The sequence below is a fragment of the Vicugna pacos genome, chromosome 32 (genome assembly GCF_048564905.1).
Source record: "Vicugna pacos chromosome 32, VicPac4, whole genome shotgun sequence".
NCBI lineage: Eukaryota > Metazoa > Chordata > Mammalia > Artiodactyla > Camelidae > Vicugna > Vicugna pacos.
This window is the reverse complement of record NC_133018.1, coordinates 21,013,475-21,032,896: the sequence shown is the minus strand read 5'-3', so window position 1 is coordinate 21,032,896 and position 19,422 is coordinate 21,013,475. Positions and strand designations below refer to the sequence as shown.

The window sequence follows — 19,422 nt, the reverse complement described above, 5'->3', positions numbered from 1 at the left end:
TCATGTTCACATATTTTAAAACACTTAAAAAACATGCTGAAGAAACAATGTATAGAGATCACAAACTAGATTGTCACAAAAATGGAAAGGATCTGGCTGCTCTTTTTCTCTTTCATCAAAATGTAATTTGCCTATAGAACTAAATTTCATGCTTGGGATATTAATTATCTTCCCCCAGGAATATACAGACCTTAGATTCAATTAGTGCCTTTTTATTTTTCACTTTTACTTACTTTAATTATTTAATTACTTTTATTTTTTTTAGTGCCTTTAAAAAAATCTCAGGCTTAAGAGGTTTGATTTCTGATTTCTGAGCTCAGCTAAATGCCAGCAGAATTGAAATCCTGATGCCTCCCTGTTTCTAGTCAAGCACAAAACAGGAAGGCTGAAGAACAATCTGGAAAGTTCTGTCAGCTTTCAGGTCCAGCGCGGACTTCTACACAGTTGTGTGGAATTTCCGTCTTTCAAGATTCAATGCAGCCCTGCCAGAGGCATTTCTTCCTTGGAAACTTATTTTTGCTCCTGCGGGTCCCGCCCGGCTGAGGTGGGCCCTGGGTCTCGGCCGGCGGCTGAGATTTGTCGAGTCATTCGTCCTGTCCGGCTGCCCGCCCGGTGCGGGATGGGCCGGGCCCCCGGGGAGCCCTCACGACGGGCTGGGGGTGACCGAGAGTTCGGGGAAACAGACACACTATCGTTATCTTAAAAGAGACCCAGAATTAAGACCCCCTCGGTTTCGCGGGTGGGGGGAGAGGAGCGGGGCGGGGTGCGCGCGAGGGGAGCGCCGGCCTGCGTCAGGCGCTCGGCCTGACCCCAGCCCGCCCAGGGCGGGACCGCGAACGCCTGGGCCCGTCGGGGCTGCGGGGAGGGGGCGTGGGGGCCGGGCTGCGGAGACAGCCCGCTCCGGACGCCCGTGGACTCCGCGCCGGGTGTTCCCACCTCCCGCGCCACCCCGCCCCCTCCCGCAAGTCCAGCGCAGGCCACGTCAGCGGACGCAGCGCTCAACGAGCGCGCTGATCCCTCCGCGCAGCCGCTCAGGTCGGCCACCCGGAGCCCACCAGATGCAGCCCCAAAGCCCAGTCTTCACAGGAGAGCATTTTGTGAGTCGGATTAGATGATTCTGGGGGACCGCTTTTCTCTTCAGAGGGCAGGAAGTGCTGCGAAAAGTAGTCCCTTCTCGGCGTTTCTGCGGAGGGATCTACCGGAGCTGCATTACCGATGACTATATAAGGAAGCGCCGGGTGTGGCGCAGGCAGGTCCGTCGGGTCCGGGAGTTTAGCTGCGTTTCTTCTGTCTTCGCTGCGTCCACCGCCGCTTGGTGAGGAGGGGTCTGGGCTGGCTGGGTGGGTCTTGCGAGGGGCACGGGCGGTCGACTTCCCCGCCGCGGGCGGAGGGGCAGCCGAGGCTTTGAGTCGCCGGGGCGCCTCAAGCAGGGCGGCCCTGAGGGGGAGGAACGCAGCAAAATGGCGGCCGTCCCTAGTTTCTCCGTGGCAGAAGCCGGACGATGAAGCGGGCTCTGAGGTGGGAGAGCGACTGTAGCGGGGCGAGGGGAGGACACGCGGGAGGCCCGGAAGGCCTCAGCGGCGGCGGGGCTCAGCCTTTTGTTGGACGGTGTTGGGCAGTGTGTGGGGGAGTCTAATGTTTCGCCAGTTGACTGGCGCGAGAACTCGGCTTCCTGTCCCGGTGAAGGGACATTAACTGCCAGTGCCACTGAGGCGTGCGGCATCCGCTCTGGGGGGAGGGACCCGCTCCCCGTAGCGGTTACGAGACGTCACCCCCTTCTGTGGGCGCATAATCGAGGGTGGGGCCACCTGCCGCTGTGTGTGTAGGGAGATTTTTTTCATAGTCGCGGGACACAGGGTTTGGGCCAGGGTAGACGCTGCTGTGTTGACAGGCGAAAGACATCCAGTGAGGGGGGAGGATAAGTGAGACCCGCGAATTTACTTGGCTCAGGTTTCCGTGCTTTTCTCTCAAGTGTTTGAAACTTTGCTTGGTTTTGAGCTTATTTGTCAAACCTGTCAGGTTTTTAGGCAAGTTAGTTCCTTGGCTAGTACAAAGTGATACCTCAGTTTTTAGCACTTACAGTGTATTAGTCTGAGTTACCTGCTGAACTCTGGGGTTTTTTTGTGTGTTGTCTTTTTGTTCTAACAGACAATGCAGATCTTCGTGAAGACCTTGACGGGTAAGACCATCACCCTGGAGGTGGAACCCAGTGACACCATCGAAAATGTCAAGGGGAAGATCCAAGAAAAAGAGGGCATCCCCCCAGACCAGCAGAGGTTGATCTTTGCTGGGAAACAGCTGGAAGATGGGCGCACCCTGTCTGACTACAACATCCAGAAGGAGTCCACCCTGCACCTGGTCCTGCGTCTCAGAGGGGGCATGCAGATCTTCGTGAAGACCTTGACTGGTAAGACCATCACCCTGGAGGTGGAGCCCAGTGACACCATCGAGAACGTCAAGGCGAAGATCCAAGACAAGGAGGGCATCCCCCCAGACCAGCAGAGGTTGATCTTTGCCGGGAAACAGCTGGAAGATGGGCGCACCCTGTCTGATTACAACATCCAGAAGGAGTCCACGCTGCACCTGGTCCTGCGTCTCAGAGGGGGCATGCAGATCTTCGTGAAGACCTTGACGGGTAAGACCATCACCCTGGAGGTGGAGCCCAGTGACACCATCGAGAACGTCAAGGCGAAGATCCAAGACAAGGAGGGCATCCCCCCAGACCAGCAGAGGTTGATCTTTGCCGGGAAACAACTGGAAGATGGGCGCACCCTGTCTGATTACAACATCCAGAAGGAGTCCACGCTGCACCTGGTCCTGCGTCTCAGAGGGGGCATGCAGATCTTCGTGAAGACCTTGACGGGTAAGACCATCACCCTGGAGGTGGAGCCCAGTGACACCATCGAGAACGTCAAGGCGAAGATCCAAGACAAGGAGGGCATCCCCCCAGACCAGCAGAGGCTGATCTTTGCCGGGAAACAGCTGGAAGATGGGCGCACCCTGTCTGATTACAACATCCAGAAGGAGTCCACGCTGCACCTGGTCCTGCGTCTCAGAGGGGGCATGCAGATCTTCGTGAAGACCTTGACGGGTAAGACCATCACCCTGGAGGTGGAGCCCAGTGACACCATCGAGAACGTCAAGGCGAAGATCCAAGACAAGGAGGGCATCCCCCCAGACCAGCAGAGGCTGATCTTTGCCGGGAAACAGCTGGAAGATGGGCGCACCCTGTCTGATTACAACATCCAGAAGGAGTCCACGCTGCACCTGGTCCTGCGTCTCAGAGGGGGCATGCAGATCTTCGTGAAGACCTTGACTGGTAAGACCATCACCCTGGAGGTGGAGCCCAGTGACACCATCGAGAACGTCAAGGCGAAGATCCAAGACAAGGAGGGCATCCCCCCAGACCAGCAGAGGCTGATCTTTGCCGGGAAACAGCTGGAAGATGGGCGCACCCTGTCTGATTACAACATCCAGAAGGAGTCCACGCTGCACCTGGTCCTGCGTCTCAGAGGGGGCATGCAGATCTTCGTGAAGACCTTGACTGGTAAGACCATCACCCTGGAGGTGGAGCCCAGTGACACCATCGAGAACGTCAAGGCGAAGATCCAAGACAAGGAGGGCATCCCCCCAGACCAGCAGAGGTTGATCTTTGCCGGGAAACAGCTGGAAGATGGGCGCACCCTGTCTGATTACAACATCCAGAAGGAGTCCACGCTGCACCTGGTCCTGCGTCTCAGAGGGGGCATGCAGATCTTCGTGAAGACCTTGACTGGTAAGACCATCACCTTGGAGGTGGAGCCCAGTGACACCATCGAGAACGTCAAGGCGAAGATCCAAGACAAGGAGGGCATCCCCCCAGACCAGCAGAGGTTGATCTTTGCCGGGAAACAGCTGGAAGATGGGCGCACCCTGTCTGACTACAACATCCAGAAGGAATCCACTCTGCACTTGGTCCTGCGCTTAAGGGGAGGTGTCTAAGTTCTCCCGTTTAAGCTTTTGGCAAATTTCATTGCACTTTTCTTTCAATAAAGTTGTTGCATTCCCAAATATTGTGATTTATTTATTTAATAACTGTTTAAGGAAGGTTGTTCCCAATTAGGGTGGGATGTGAGGAGTCAGGTCTTTGATCTACCAGATCAACTAGGAGGTAAGAAATACCAATAAAAGGTGGCATTAATATAGAACTGTATGTATGAGTATGAAAACTAGATAAATTTGGAGGTTGCCATTAGGTTTCTCCACATACACATATGTAGATATACTTTTAAACCATTGACTTTAAAAATACCGAGTTTGGATTTGGTATCGGGAGTGGGAAAGTTTCTGGAATGCCAGCAGGGAGGAAGTATTAGCGGGTGGGAGTGGTTGTAAGGGAACCTGCTGAAGACAGCTTCAGTATATATAGCTCTTGTTTAAATTCACGTTGAGCTGAATTTTGTCATTCAAATGAAAGTTGTCACTTGATCAGATTCTTTTTTAAAAAGGGTGACTAATTTTTATTAAGTGCCTCCGTATTAGGCATGCTATAAAGTTTACAAATTTAGTTCTTGCTTAGAGAATTCAAGCAATTGTCATGATTGTTGCTGAAATGTCAGGATTCCTTAATTTCATGTGCTTACAGATGGGTTTGTACAATTAGTGGGTGAAGCTTTTTGTCTTTTACAGTAGTGACATTTACCCAATCAGGTGCTATCGTTAAGTATCGTAGTCATAACTAGAGGCAAAGGTAGAAGTTGTGGGGAAGCTGGTTTAATACACGGACTTAGCACTGGTTGGTAGGCACCCCTGAAATCAGAGGCCCATGGAAAGATGAAATGAGGGGTGGTTTTCTGACAAGAACCTCACTCCCTCTGACTTCGACCCTCACCCTCCTACTTTAGGGTATCCATATACAACTTGTATGTAGAGGAAATTGTGTGTTACTAACAGTTCTAAAATAGCTAAAGTCAACAGTTTTAAGTCCTAGCTTTAGGAATCAAAACTAGAAAATGCCATTTGAGAAACCCATAAATCTTAGGCAAGTCCATTAGTTATGGTGGTTTCTAACTTTGTTGACACGAGTACGTGGATTTCCAGGACTCACCCACGCGAATCAACATTGATCAAGGAGCAACGTTACAAGAATCGCTAGAACTACACCAGCAACTAACCACGTCCAGTCCAGTCACTATGTGAGTAGTTTTTAAGTAAGTTTGGTGCTCATTAAAAATGAGTGGTCACAGCATAGGGGGAAAACCTCAATAGCATATTGAAAATGACCACTCTGAGGTGATGGGTGTAGCTCAGTGGCAGAGCTCACGCTTAGTGTGCGTGAGGTCCCAGGTTCAATCTCTAGTACCTTTATTAAAAATAAAAGGAAAAGATTTTTAAAAAGGGAGAAGAATGGCCACTATGCTGGACAGGCTTTGCAAGGTTCCTAGGTCAGTGGTAATAATTTAAAGTCTTCAAATGTGAGAGGTTCAGTGGCTAAATAACACTTGAGAACATGAGTCCAGCTCATCTCATTGCTACAGCCCAGCATGCCCTAAGACACGGCCTGTGTCTGCTGCACAGTCAGAAGAATCTTGGCATTGGAGCCTTAGAGCGTCAGTCTGATAAAGCTGTGTGGGTGTTGTGGCGGTGCGCATGCTCAATGGAGAACTCAGAAAAATACTTGGCTCCTTCCTGTCAAGTTTAATGAAAGGAATGCTAATTACAGGTGTAAGTACTAGAAAAGTTTTGAAAATTTATAGATGAGTACAAACATATTAAAATAAAGGACGTAGAAAGTGAAAGCTCCTTACAAGCTTAGTACCAGGAAAAAAAAATATTTTTGCCTCTTACTGTTTCTAATTACAGTGTATACATACATTGTGTTTTGTAAAGTCAGATAGTCCACTAAATTCCCAACTAATTAACCATATGTCCTTCCCAGTGATTTCCCCCCACCCTGGCTGGGGGAGGTAATTAGGTTTATTTTTTAGAGGAGGTATTCGGGACCCAGGACCTCATGCATGCTAAGCATGCACTCTGCTGCTTGAACTATACCCTCCCCCTTCCTAGTGATTTTAAAGTTTGGTATTTTGGATTTCCCTCCTATGTAGTAAATATATATGTGTACATTTGTGTGTGTATGTATATATATACACACACACACAAATAGGACAATTGACAACATAGTCTTTTCAGCTTTTTTTTTTTAAACTAGGTAATTAGGGACATCTTTCCATACCAGCATATCAAGATCTCCATCATCCTTTTTCATACTCTAGCTAACATTCCATTGTATAGGTGCTCTATGACTTATTTAACCTGTCCACCAATATTTGTTTCTAGGGTTTTGCTGTTAACAATGCTGTAAAGCACATCGTTATAGACATATCTTTCATATACTAATATTTTGAAAGTATGAAAATACAAAATTTCTATTTAATAAGGCACTTGGGGATAATTAAAAGTTATCAGCCTTAAAATGTTTTTATAATAATGATTACTGTATTTATTATTGTCTCATGATATTTTCGTATCAAATTTTTTGAGTAGCTAATTCATGTGTTTCAGACATATAAAAACAGTGTATAATGAAAAGCCTTCCTTTTTGTCTCCCATCCATCTGCTTCTCCACATCCCCTAGAACATTTTCAGAGTTCTTCTATGCATATACAAGCAACTATTAATTATTAATTCCCCTTTATACAAAAGGTAGCATGCTGGTTTGCAGTCTGTCCTTTACCATGCTTTTTCACTTTATGTGTTTTATAGGTTTGACAAGAGTTGTAATATCCTTTCCTTTTGTATAAAGAAAGAATACCTTTTATGTAATTTTCTCAAGAATAAAGAAAACCATCAGAGCAACGCAATCCCTAGTGGACATTTACAGCACCCTCCATCCAGCATACAAGCATGTCAGGAACAATAGTGATACAGTGATGAGTCAGAAGCGTTTCTACCAACAAGGGGTTCTGAGTCTAGGTAAAGAACAGAGATGCTATACTTGTTCAGTTTCATTGACCAATTGGTAAATCTTAAAGCACCCCAAAATTTGCTTTCACATATGAGTTAATACTATGTAAGGATTCACTTATATAGATGTGACTGTGAATCTTGAATAAACCAGAAGAAAAGTGTGTGGCTCATATTTAGTTAAACTATAAAGTAACTTTATGTTTTATCTGAAAACAACAAAATCTTCGTCAAGTTATAGTGTCCTCATAGAGGTATGTTTAGAGATTGGCAAGTGCCTTTTAATTCGAGGATGTCAGCACTAGTGTGCAGTGCTTATCTCTGCCAGAAGAGGGAGCTACTCGGACAGGCCGGCTTAGTCATGAAGCCTGCAGCGCTCCCAAGCGGCTGTGGTTTACCAGGCAATTCGTGCTTTTACCTTTATTTCTTACCGAGGGATGTTTACTCAACAGTGAAAGTTATTTACGGTTCCCCAAGATGCCTTTTACTTTATCCTTTTCCTGAGAGTTCTGAAGCCACCTCCTTCTGCGTCCCAGCTGGAATGGCTTCAGAGCATCTAATGTAGCTATTGTTGAACGCAGACTCTCTATTTCTTACATTATCTTATCAGCTCTGACCTTTTAGAATGCTCTTCTCCCTGCTTCTCTTTTATCTGTTGGCCACTTTCTTTTTTCCCATATGCTCCCTGCCATTTTCTGCCTCCTTCCTTGATTCCAGCTGCTTCCTCTTCCACCTGAAACAAATCAAATCCCAGCCAATGTCAAGACCTAACTCCGAGATCTCGCAAAGCCTTCCTTGGCGGCCCCAACTGGAAATTATCTGTCTTTCCTGAAATTTCATAGCTCTTTCTAATTTTTATATGAGAGCTCTCTATTCAAATGATAGCTCCGTTCCTTCATTTGATAACAAACAACAATTACCCATGGCAGCAGAGGCGATCAGATTGAACAGGAGAGGTATGGGATCCTACTTGTGATGAAACAGTTAGGAGAGGCTTTCTGGGAAGAGACTGTTTAAGTGAGACTCGGAAGAGGAGAAGAGGCAGAAAATAGTGCGGAAGCCCTGTTGCTGGCAAAGCGTTTGGAAGATTTGAGGACCAGAAGGGAGACAAGCAGAGCTAAAGTGCAAGCGAGCTCGTGGGGAGACGGGGCTGGAGGACGCACAATACATACTCTGTGCTTGGTCGGAAGCGGGCCCAGGCATCACTACCGAAAAAAAAAGAAAATTCTAGTGAATTCTAAAGTTCAGCCAGGTTTGGGAGCCACTGTTTCAAAGTGTTGCTATCATTGAATGGGGGAAGTGGTCTCTAACCAGACAAGGAAGAGTGAGTTCAAATATATTAAAAAATAATAATAATAAGTTAACCAGTTTCTATTTGCGATCTTATTTTTGGCAAACGTAGGCATCCGTTTAATCAAAGCATTATTGAACTCCTGCTGTCTCAGGATGCTCCCCGTAACAGAAAGCTCAACCAATTGGCCTAAACCGTGGAGGAATACATTATCTTTATAACCAGACGCTCAGAACTGGGGCTCTGGCCTCCTCTCTGTGGTCTTTTTTCCCTCAAGTGTCCTGAGGTTTCCTCAGCAAGTTGGCTGAGCCGTTCCAGACACCTCACTGCAGACCCGACGATGCCCAGAGGAAGATGAGGTGACATCTCTTTCCTGTGGCTCTTACCAGGAGCAAGGAAACCTTTCCCAGAGGCCTCCGCGACAGACTGGCCGTCTTTGGTCAGTACTGGGTGACCTGCTCGTTCATTCTGTTGCTGTTGAAACTGTAGGATCTGTTTGTTTTTCAGTTCTTAATACCCTCTTCCCTCTGGTGGATAGAACACAAGTTTTGCCAGGAAACAAAGATCAGCGCATACTTGTTTCTTTGACAGCCCACATGGCGACAGCCTTTCCTGCACCGGGCGTGGTTGCCGCTAGGAAGGCCACTTTCCCCCAGTTCCCCTTCTCTGGTATTTCTGGGGGTTTCTGAGGGACCCCTACTCTTTCCACGAACCTGTGCAAATAGTCGGCCTACTGCCCTGGGGCGGTCTGCCAGGGACTTCTTGCCGCGCTGTTCACGGATTCTCTGGGCTGCTGTTTGACTTCCCTGTGCTGTCCCAGAAACCCAGCTCTTTCCTCAGTGCAGTCAGGGCTATAAATTTTTTTTTTAAAGTCAGACGTAGAGGTAATAAAAGGAAACTGCAAAGTGGAGCAGCCACAGCTGTATGCTCCACGGGCGACTCCCCCCCCCCCCCCGGGCCTCCCTTCTTGGCCCTGTGGCGCAGGATAGGCCGTGCCCTGGGCCTGGCGCGCTCACCGCGGCTCCGCAGGTGCCAGCAAAGCGGGGGCACCGGCCAGTCCATCCATTTCCCAACCAAGACCCAGAGAAAAGCTATTTCCATCGGGGGAGGCACATCGCACAGCACTGCTTGCAACCTTCCCTTCGGACATTTTATGATAAAAATTTCCAAACCTACCGAAAGGTTGGAAGAATAACACGATAGTTTAAGAAAACCTTCCCCTGGATTCAATAGTTAGATTTAGCCGTATTGACTTTATCTATCTAGCTGAATTGTTTGAAAGTAAATTGCAATCGTATTTATATCCCTAAATACTGTTTTTTCCCCACTTGTCCCTCCCAAGAGAGGCATTCCCTTATGTAATCATACTATTATCATCTAATAAAAAAAATCACAGTATTATCTACAATCTAGTCTACATTCAGATTCTTGAATCATCCCAAGAATGTCAGTGCAGCTGATTTATTTTTTGAGCCAGGATCCAGTAAAGGTTCATGTTTTGCATTGGTTATTATATCGCCTTCATTTCTCTCTCTGTCTCTTTTTTTCCCTGTTTGGTTGTCAAATGATCCTTTATTTATTTACTTAAATGAGCCTTTATTGAAACATTTTCCCTTCTAGTTCTTAACTAGCTGGGAATGCCGTAGTGACCACTGTTGATGTCATCTCTGATGTCATGATGGTGTGGCCATCAACACTGCAGCTCACGGACCGGACCGTCCCCAGGGTCTCTTAACAGTTCTAGAGGACTCTCTGACTAAAGGCTGGTGCTGCACCTATCGGGCAGTGGTGGCAGTCCCATCAGAGGGACACTCCCACCGTGCGTTCTGCCTCTCCACAGTACCTTGATGAGCAGAGCAGAGGCAGAAAGTACCGCCTCGTTCTGAGCCTGTTTGTTCTGAATGGTCAACTTCACTGTCATCCTCAGACCCTTCCAGTCCCTGGTTGCCTTGGTGATGTCAGACCCAGGGGACAGACCCAGGGAGCTGACCTCAGGGGTCAGGACAGACGGGGCACCAAACTCCCCACCAGTGTACCTCGGGCGCATGACTGAGAAAGCGTGGTTAGGTGGCCATGCCTCTTTCAGGTCCCAACTTAACCCTTCCTTCCATGACCACCCTTTTAAACCAGCGCACAAGCCCCCAGTGAGTGGCGCTCTCAACCTGTGACCCACCCTCATCCTAGGTCTTTCCGGGCACTTCTCAGCAGCTGGGGTTTTCGCACTGGTCGGGTATGTGCCTGCTGTCCGCTCCCCCACCCATGAGGATGCTGCTAAGCAGCATGCGCTCAGGCCTCACAACACACAGGGCTCACTTTAATCGGGAACTTCTTAACAACTCTGCAACCAAGGCACGGTGAGCGTTCAGATTTTAAGAATGTGGAAACTGAGGCACAGAGAGATACAGTGAGGTCACCGGGCAGTCTGGCTCCAGCTCCATGCTGTTTGGTTTTTTTTCATGTTATATATTTGTATTGATTTTTTTTTGTATTTTGTTATACAGGTTTTATTTTTATTTGGTGGGGGAGGTAATCAGTTTTACTTATTTATTTATTTTAGAGGTGGTACTGGGGATTGAACCTAGGACCTCATGCATGTTAAGCATGTGCTCTACCACCAAGCTATACCCTCCCCCCTTAACAGTTTTTAAAAAGTTACTTTCCATTTAGAGTTATTACAAAATATTGCCTATATTCCCTGTTTTGTACAATACATCCTTGAGTCTATCTTACACCCAGCAGTTTGTACCTCCCGCTCCCCCGCCCCCATGCTGCCCCTCCCTCCCCCACTGGTCACCACCTGCTTGTTCTGTGAACCTGCTTCTTTTTTGTTATATTCACTAGCTTGTTATATTTTCTAGATTCCACATGGAAGTGGTATCGTACAGTATTTGTCTTTTCTCTGTCTGACTTATTTCACTTAGCACAATGCCAAGTCCTTTCATGTTGCTGCAAATGGCAAATTTTTATTCTTTTTCATTCCGCTGTTCACACCACATCTTCTTTATCCATACGTCTGTCAGTGGGCACTGAGCTTGCTTCCTCATCTTGGCAATTGTAAGGAAGGCTGCTGTGAACGCTAGGTGCGTGTATCTTTTCGAATCAGTGTTTCTGTTTTTTTCGGATATACACCCAGGAGTGGCATTGCCCAGCTCCATGCTCTTAACTGCTGTGCCCTCAGATCCCCGCTAATGCACCATGAGGACTGGGGCTTTTTCTGTTTTACCGCTCTGACCACAGCTCTCGGCACTTAGGACCCAAAACATCTGAATCAGGCACCAGTTCCAAGAAGCAGCACTTTACCTCCTTGCTGGGCTGAGTGGTGAAGTGCTTCCAGCAGACCCAGGGCCTCAGGAGTGGTCTGCTGGATCGCACGTTCAGGAGTCTCAGGGATAAGTCATTGGTATAGAAAAAAGGAAAGACAAGGCCGAGTTGTCACAGGTTCAACTCCAAGAAGGTATTTAAATTTAGATTAATTAAAATTAAATAAAACGTGTTCATCAGTTGCACCAGCCACATGTCAAGTGTGAAGTAGAAAGATCTGACTGGGGCTAATACCCCGGACAAGGCAGACACAGACCATTTCTATCATCGAAGAAAGTTTGGTTGGACGGTGCTGGTGGGATGAGCCAGATGTGGTTAAGCAATCCCCTGCTGGGGGGTAGTCCCATTGCTTCCAGTATTTTGCTGTGACAATCAGTGCAACACAGGCTCTTCTTATGCATAGATCTTTGCCCGTGTGTGCATGCATATCCGATAGATACGCTCGATTCTCAAGGGAACTTGCCGGTTCAAAGGGCACATGCATTTTAAATTTGGACAGACTTTGCCAAGTCCCCCTCCAAAGAGGTTATACAAATTTACACTCGGCCAACAATAGTCAACAACTCCTATTACCCCACACCCTGGCCAGCACAGGGGCTCCTCACACTTTGATCTTGGCTTGTCTGCTGGGTGAATAATGGTCTCTTAGAATAGCTTTAATTTAAACATTATTTTCACTTTCCCATAACACAGTTGGGACCTCTTTCATGACTCCACTGACAACATCATTTTCAAGAAGAAAAACATTTCTCCAAGTCCTTTGTATTGTGGTTGGGGACTTTGTCCCCCAGGACAGCGTCTACTGTTTATCCTGGTTACCTCACCCTTCGCTGGGGTTGAACTGTGGCTGCTAATTATTAGCCACGGCGGAGGCAGAGGGAAAGGCAGAATTGGATACGGAATGCCCAAAGCCGCGACAAACCATTAAAGGACCTGGGTGCCACTTAAAAAAAAATTATATACACAGATGGTGAAAAGACAACTTTGGTTTGTGTAGATCTAATTACAGTAATGAAAGAGTTTATATAAGAAACATATGATGTTTTTCACAGGAGACTCTGTTATCAGATACAGCTTGTCCTTCTGACTGAACAGGTAAAGGGCTGTCCCCTGGTCCTTATCCTCATGAGAGATCGACTGATTTACTCTTAGAATCCAAGATTTCTGCAGCAGCAGATGCACAGGACTGTTGACTTTTAAACTGTATAACATTTAAAAATAGTTATGGTACACGCATGTTTGTAGCAGCACTATTCCAATAGCCAAAATGTGGAAACAATCCAGACGTCTGTCCACAGACGAATGGGAAAGCAACATATGGCCCATCTATACATCAGGATACTATCCGGCTGTAGAAAGGAGGGGAATTTTGACACATGCTGCAACATGGGTGTATCTCAAAGACTTGACGCAAAATGAGATTAGCCAGTCATACGATGCCAGTTATGTGAGGTCCTTAGAGCAATCAAATTCATAGAGACAGAAAGTAGAATGGGGGTTGCCAGGGGCTGGCGGAGGGGGAATGGGGAGTTTCTGCTTAAGTGGCACAGAGTTTCAGTTGGGAAGATGAAAACATTCTAGGGAAGGATGGTGGGGATGGTGGCACAACACTGTGAGTGTACTTAACGCCACTGAACTGTACACTTGGAAGATGGTTAAAATGGTAAAAAAAAATATATATATATATACACATATATATGTGTGTATATATGTGTGTGTATATATATATACACACACACATGATGGTAGGACATGGAAAACTGTTTAGGAAATAGGTGGACAAACAGAAAAGAGTCATGGAGGCTCCCATTTGGGAACAGTTTTGAGTGTTGCCTGGAAGATGAACTGTCCGTGATCAGCTCAGCGTCTAGGCTTCTCCCAGATGCTCAAGCAGATGATAGAGCACTGGGGATGAAAGAAGGTCCTGGGGAAGTTTTACAACCTCAGTGGAGAGTCCATATCAGAAGCTGTATCTGCTAGCTTTACACGGGACAGAATGGGGCACCCCAGTTCTCTGCAAGGCCACCCCCAAACTTCAGCCGCCACAAGGGGGCGTGGTGAGGCGGCTTAGCACCACAGGACAGGTGTGAGCAACGAGGGCTTTCTTTCCCTTCCTTCCCTTCTCCCTGGTCCCTCCTTCATCACTGTTTCCTCCTCTATTCCTTTTTTTTCTTTTTTTTAGGGAGGAGTCATTAGGTTTACTTACTTATTTATTTTTAGAGGAGGTACTGGGGATTGAACCCAGGGACCTTGTGCATGCTAAGCATGCATTCTTGAGCGATACCCTTCCCCTCCTTTTTTTTTTTCTTAAATGAACTTTATTTTTTAGAGCAGTTTCAGGTTCGCAGCAAAATTGAGGGGAAGGTACAGATTTCCCGTGTACGCCCTGTCCCCACCCACGCTCAGCCTCCCACATCGGCATCCCCACTAGAGTGGTAGCCTTCTGTTTTAATGATTTTGGTAAAAATCGTGTTACATGAAAGTCACCATTTCTACCATTTAAAGTGTATCATTCAGTGGCATTTAGTACATTCACAGTGTTGTGCAACCGTCACCACTGTCCATCTCCCTACATGGAAACCTTGTCCCCATTAATGGGTCACTCCCCAACCCCCACTTCCCTCTCAGCGCCTGGCAACTGCCAGTCCACTTTCCGTCTCTGCACATTTGTCTGTTCTGGACATCGCACATGCATGGAATCACACAGTACGTGGCCTTTTGTGTCTGACTTACTTCACTCAGCATCACGTCTTCAAGGTTCATCCACGTCACAGCATCTACAGAACTTCATTCCTTTTTAGGCCTGAACCCTATTCCATTGAATGGATGGACCACAGTTTATTTCCCCGTTCATTTGTTGATGGACATTTCAGTTGTTTCCCTAATGGTGCATTTTATATTATGTGTATATTTGCTCTTGTGAATAGTGTTGTTGTGAGCATGGATGTGTCAGTATTCATTTGAACGCCCATTTTCATTCCTCGTGAGCATACATCCAGGAGTGGGGCTGCAGGGTGATGCGGTAACTCTATGTTTAACTTGCTGAGGAACCACCAGGCTTCCTTCACCTTCATTTTTTCTTCAGTTGCACAGTCTTTATTTTCTTCTTTTGAAAAATTTGTCAATATTGGGATACAATTGATCTACAATGTTGTGTTACTTTCTGGTGTATAGCCTACCGATTCAGAGATATACACATACACACACACACACACACATATATATATGTATTCTTTTTCATTATAGGCCATTACAAGGTATTGAATATATTCCCTGTGCTCTGCAGTAGGACCTTGCTGTTTACCTGTTTTGCATACGGTAGTTAGTGTCTACAAATCCCGAACTCCCCACCGATCCCTCCCTTCCTCTCCCTGTAACCATAAGCTGGTTTTCCATGTAGGCAAGTCAGTCTCTGTTTTATAAATAAGCTCATTTGTGTGTGTGTGTCTCTCTCTTTTTTTTTTCTTAGATTCCACATATAAGTGATATCATATGGTATTTTTCTTTCTCTTTCTGGCTTACTTCACTTAGAATGACCATCTCCAGGTCCATCCATGTTGCTGCAAATGGCATTATTTCATTCTTTTTTGTGGCTGAGTAGTATTCCATTGTATAAATAGATCACAGCTTCTTTACCCAGTCATCTGAGGATGGAGACTTAGGCTGCTTCCGCGTCTTGGCTGTTGTAAATAGTGCTGCTGTGAACATTGCCTCCACCTTCATTTTTGATTTTGATGAGCAAACCTTCTCAACTTAAAATGCTTTCAGCTCATATTTCAAACACTTCCACTCTCTGCAAAGCGGCCAGGAATTTTTAAAAAACCATACACCTGATTCCCGCCCCTTCCCTGCTCAAACCCCTCCAATGGCTTCTTCCCAGTGGAAACAAACAGGACTCAACCCCATCGCCACAGCGTGCAGGGCCATATAAGATCCGGGCCCCGCTGGACCTTTCAACCTCATCTCCCACCCGCTTCAGGTCTTACGTTAGAGCCATTTCCATAGAGCCCACTGGGCCTCCCCCCACCCCCGTCACTCTCTTCTCCGTGGTCCTGATTTTGTTTCCTCATCCTACTTATTGCCTTGCTATTCTTTTTATTAAGTTAGTTCAAACCTCCTGACATTTGCACATGCCGTTCCCTCTGCCTGGAGTGCTTTTCCCTGTCTTTGAGTGGCAGGCACATTTTGTTATTCCAGCTTTTGTTTAATTGTCAGAGAGGCTCTCCCTGGCCTCCCAAATGAATGTAGCCATCTGGTTACTCCTGACCCCACCCCCTGTTGTATTTCATTACTTAACACTTTCCTCTATTTACTTGGTGGTATTTAGTGATCGTGGCTTGAAGTCTGCCTGTCCACTGTTCTTTACAAGCGGGGATCCCATCTGTCCTTTCCTGTTGTGCCCTTGTGTCTAGAACAGGGCTTAGCAATAGTGGGTGCTCAGTGAATAGTTGTTGAATAAAGAATTAATAACAATGATTTTTTCAGCTTTGAGGAGATGTATCCATTACAATGTTGTCTTATTTTCTTCCCTAAACATCCTTCTTCATTTCTAAAAATTCTTTATTAGTTCTGAGGACAGAATAAGAGGAATGACATTAGGTAGGGGCCTATTTGAGTCTTCAAGCGTGTCGATCATACCTCCTTTCTCAAAAATGAGCCGACACACAAAAGGCCACATATCCCATGGTTCCATTTACATGAGATGTTCAGAATCGGCAAATCTGTAGACACAGAAAATGTGGTGGTTGCCAGGGACTGGGGGCCGGGGGTGGAATGGACAGAGAGTGTTTAATGGTTACAGGGTTTTATTTTGGGTGATAAAAATGTTTTGGAACTAGACAGAGGTGGTGGTTGCACAGCCCTGTGAATGTACTAAATGCCGCTGAATTGTTCACTTCTGTGTTATTTCACCTTGATTTTAAAAAAGAAGTAAGCCCATCATGAAAAGACACACATTGTCTGAGTCCACTTATGTGACTCTAAAGTCGTCAAACAGAAACAGAGAGGGGAGTGCTAGGGGCCAGGGGCTGCGAGGAAGGGGGTGGTTAGTGTCTTAATGCGTATAGAGTTTCACCTTCGCAAGATACAGAAGCTCTGGACGTTTGTTGTGCTGTGGTGTGAATGTATTCATGCCACAAAACTGTGCACTTGAAAGTCATTAAGACGGTACATGTTATGTTACGTGTCGTTTTAAACCACAATTAAAAATGTTTCAAAAGTATTTTAAAAAAAAACAAGCACAGTATTACATATGTAAAATGTAACACTGCACATTAAGGTTTATTAGAGCCAGGTGCTGGGTAAAGTATTCTCTGTCCTTTCATGAGTGTTTAAAATATTCCACCATCAGGAAAAAAATTCTGAAATTAGTTCCTTAAGATACACGGGCAAAAAACTGTCATCTAGAATTTTTTTTTTTTAGCTTTTATGCAATTCTTGAGACTTGAAATGAAGCAATAAGGCTTTAAGTATCTTTTTAAAATTAAAAGCAGACCTTGGGGGTGAGTAGAGCTCAGCCGTAGGGCACATGCTTAGCGTGTCCGAGGTGCTGGGTTCAATCCCCAGTACCTCCGGTAGAAACAACAACGAAAAAGCATGCCTCATACGTACACGTGCTTTAGAAAACGCAACAGCATTGCTTTGATTATCGCTGTTTAATAAGCCATTCCAAACTTAGCAGCGGAACCCCGCGACGATCTGTTGTGATGGTGTCCCCTGGTTCCGGGGCGAGCGGGCTCGGCGGGGCGCTCTCCCACGTGCCTGGGGTCAGGGTTTCTCCGTCACTCGTCTGGTCCTGGGAGCTGGTCTGGGCTGGGACCTCCGTGGGGGCTGTTGCCAGAACGCGACATGGAGCAACTTCATGTGGTCTGGGGTCCCTCCCAGCGCGGCGGCTGGGTTCCAAGAGCCAGCAGCCCCCAGGGGCCCCCATCACAGTCTCCACCTTAGAAACAAGCACGGCTGGAAGGTGTGGCTTCAAGGTCACGTTGTAAGAAGGAGCCTGCTTGTCCTCTGCTCTGTCTTCCCGCATCTGCTTGAATGTGGACCGCGTGCTAGTGAGACCGCTCTGACCCCAGCTCACCCACGTTCAAGGTGAACAGAATTCGTTTCCACACTTTTCTTCTCACTTATGATTTTTTTTTGTCCCAGTATGGTTAAAAAACACAGAACATAGAATGTGTCATTTTAACCATTTCTAAGTATACGTTCGGTCCTGTTAACTACATGCTCATTGTTGTACGACAGATGGCCGCTGCCTCTGCATCTTGCAAAAACCAAAAGTCATTAAGTAACAACTCGCCACCTGCCTCCGCCGAGCCTCTGGCCACCAGCACTCTCCTTTCTGTCCCTGTGAGTTTGACTCCTCTAGGGACCTGGAGAACCTAAGGTGAAGTCCTATAGTATTTGGCTTTTTTTGTGTGTGACTGGCTTATTTCACTTAGCATAACATCCTCAAGGTCCATCTACAACGTCGCATGTGACAGGATTTCCTTCCTAAATTTAAGGCTAAATAATGTTTCACTGTATGTATGCATTACATTTTGTTTATCTATCCATCAGTGGACACTTGGGTTGGTTCTCTTTTTTTTTGCCTCAAAATGTGACATTTATTCGAAGAAAAAAAAATGACAAGATGTCCATCCCTGGGCTCCCTTCCCTCCCCACTCCTGCTGCCCCTCAGCACCCCTCTTCCAGGGTGGCTCCCGGCGGGGGCTGGGTAGCAGAGGGGCCCCTTTCAGATGGGGTCAGCCACACCGAGGGGCGACTGCCCGATGGGGGTGCTGTAGAAGGTCTTGGCGTCTCGAAGGGTCCTCTTATCTTCTTCTGTCAGCATGCTGATGGCCACTGCACTTCAATGCCTCTGGCCTGTGGTCACGGACAAAGGCCAGCTTCAGCGTGTGAATAAGAGGACACAGAAGACTATCCAGAGAGACTTAAACACACGTGGAGGCAGCCAGAGGGAGCCCCTTCTCCCCTGGAAACCTGAGACATGCCAGATTTTATTCCAAGTAGCTAATTTCCTGACGAGGGGCGCCAGCTGGCCCCTTGGGGTTCTACCCGCTTGGCGGTCATAAATCATGCTGCTGTGAACATGGATGTGCAAATATCTCTTTGAGATCTTGCCTTGAATTCTTTTAGGCATATACTCAGAAGTGAGATGGCTAGAATATATGGCAGTTCTATTTTAATTTTTTGAGGCACCGCTGTACTGTTTTCCACAGTGGCTGTTCCATCTTACAGTCCCACCAGCGGCGCCCAAAGCTTCCAGTTTCTCCACATCCTTGCCAACACTGGTTATTTTGGGGCTTTTTGTTTGTTTGTTTGTTTGTTTGTTTGTTTTGGATGGTAGCCATCCTACTAGGTATAAAGATACCTCACTGTAGTTTTGATCTGCATTTCTCTGATGGTCAGTAATGCTGAGAATCTTTTCATTTGCTTTTTGGCTGTTTGTGTATCATCTTTGTAGAGATTTCTGTTCATGTCCTTTGTCCATTTTTAAATCGGGTTATTTGATGGTCTTGGTTGTGGAGATGTAAGATCTCTTTTATGTTCTGGGTAGTAACCCCTTACCAGACAGATGACTGGCAAATATTTGCTCCCGCCCTGTAGGTTGCCTTTTCACTGCGTTCACTGTGTCCTTTCATGTGCAACAGACTCCATCTTTTCATGGGGAAATGTCAAAAAATTTGCAGACATGTTTTAAAGCCACCACAAGCATGAAAGGGTTTTTTGGGGAAAAGGAAAAGAAAAAAAAAGTCTACCTCTGCTCTGACTGCCCTCCCCGGAGATAACCTGTGTTACAGGACTCTTGCGTAGCTTCCCAGAGGTCTTCTTTGAGATGTTGTGATGTAAGGTGCCTGGAGAAA

At 46.5% G+C, this 19,422-nt stretch overlaps 1 protein-coding gene and 1 non-coding gene across 5 annotated transcripts; one reads left to right on the top strand and one right to left on the bottom strand.

Moving 5' to 3' along the window:
* Positions 1 to 1,165: 1,165 nt before the first annotated feature.
* UBC (ubiquitin C) lies at positions 1,166 to 4,050 on the top strand. Of its 4 annotated transcripts, none has more exons than XM_072953453.1 (2): positions 1,166 to 1,315; positions 2,149 to 4,050. In XM_072953453.1, exon 2 carries the CDS (start codon positions 2,152 to 2,154, stop codon positions 3,979 to 3,981), a length of 1,830 nt encoding a protein of 609 aa, XP_072809554.1. In that variant the 5' UTR covers positions 1,166 to 1,315; positions 2,149 to 2,151; the 3' UTR covers positions 3,982 to 4,050. The 4 variants fall into 4 exon arrangements, with proteins under 4 accessions (XP_072809554.1, XP_031526063.2, XP_072809556.1 ...); XM_031670203.2 differs by lacking the exon at positions 1,166 to 1,315 and adding an exon at positions 1,342 to 1,518; XM_072953455.1 differs by lacking the exon at positions 1,166 to 1,315 and adding an exon at positions 1,862 to 1,950.
* Positions 4,051 to 18,497: 14,447 nt separating this feature from the next.
* On the bottom strand, positions 18,498 to 18,623 carry LOC116276634 (small nucleolar RNA SNORA67). The gene has a single exon (XR_004186121.1). It is a non-coding gene; the product is annotated as a small nucleolar RNA SNORA67 (small nucleolar RNA).
* Positions 18,624 to 19,422: the final 799 nt, after the last annotated feature.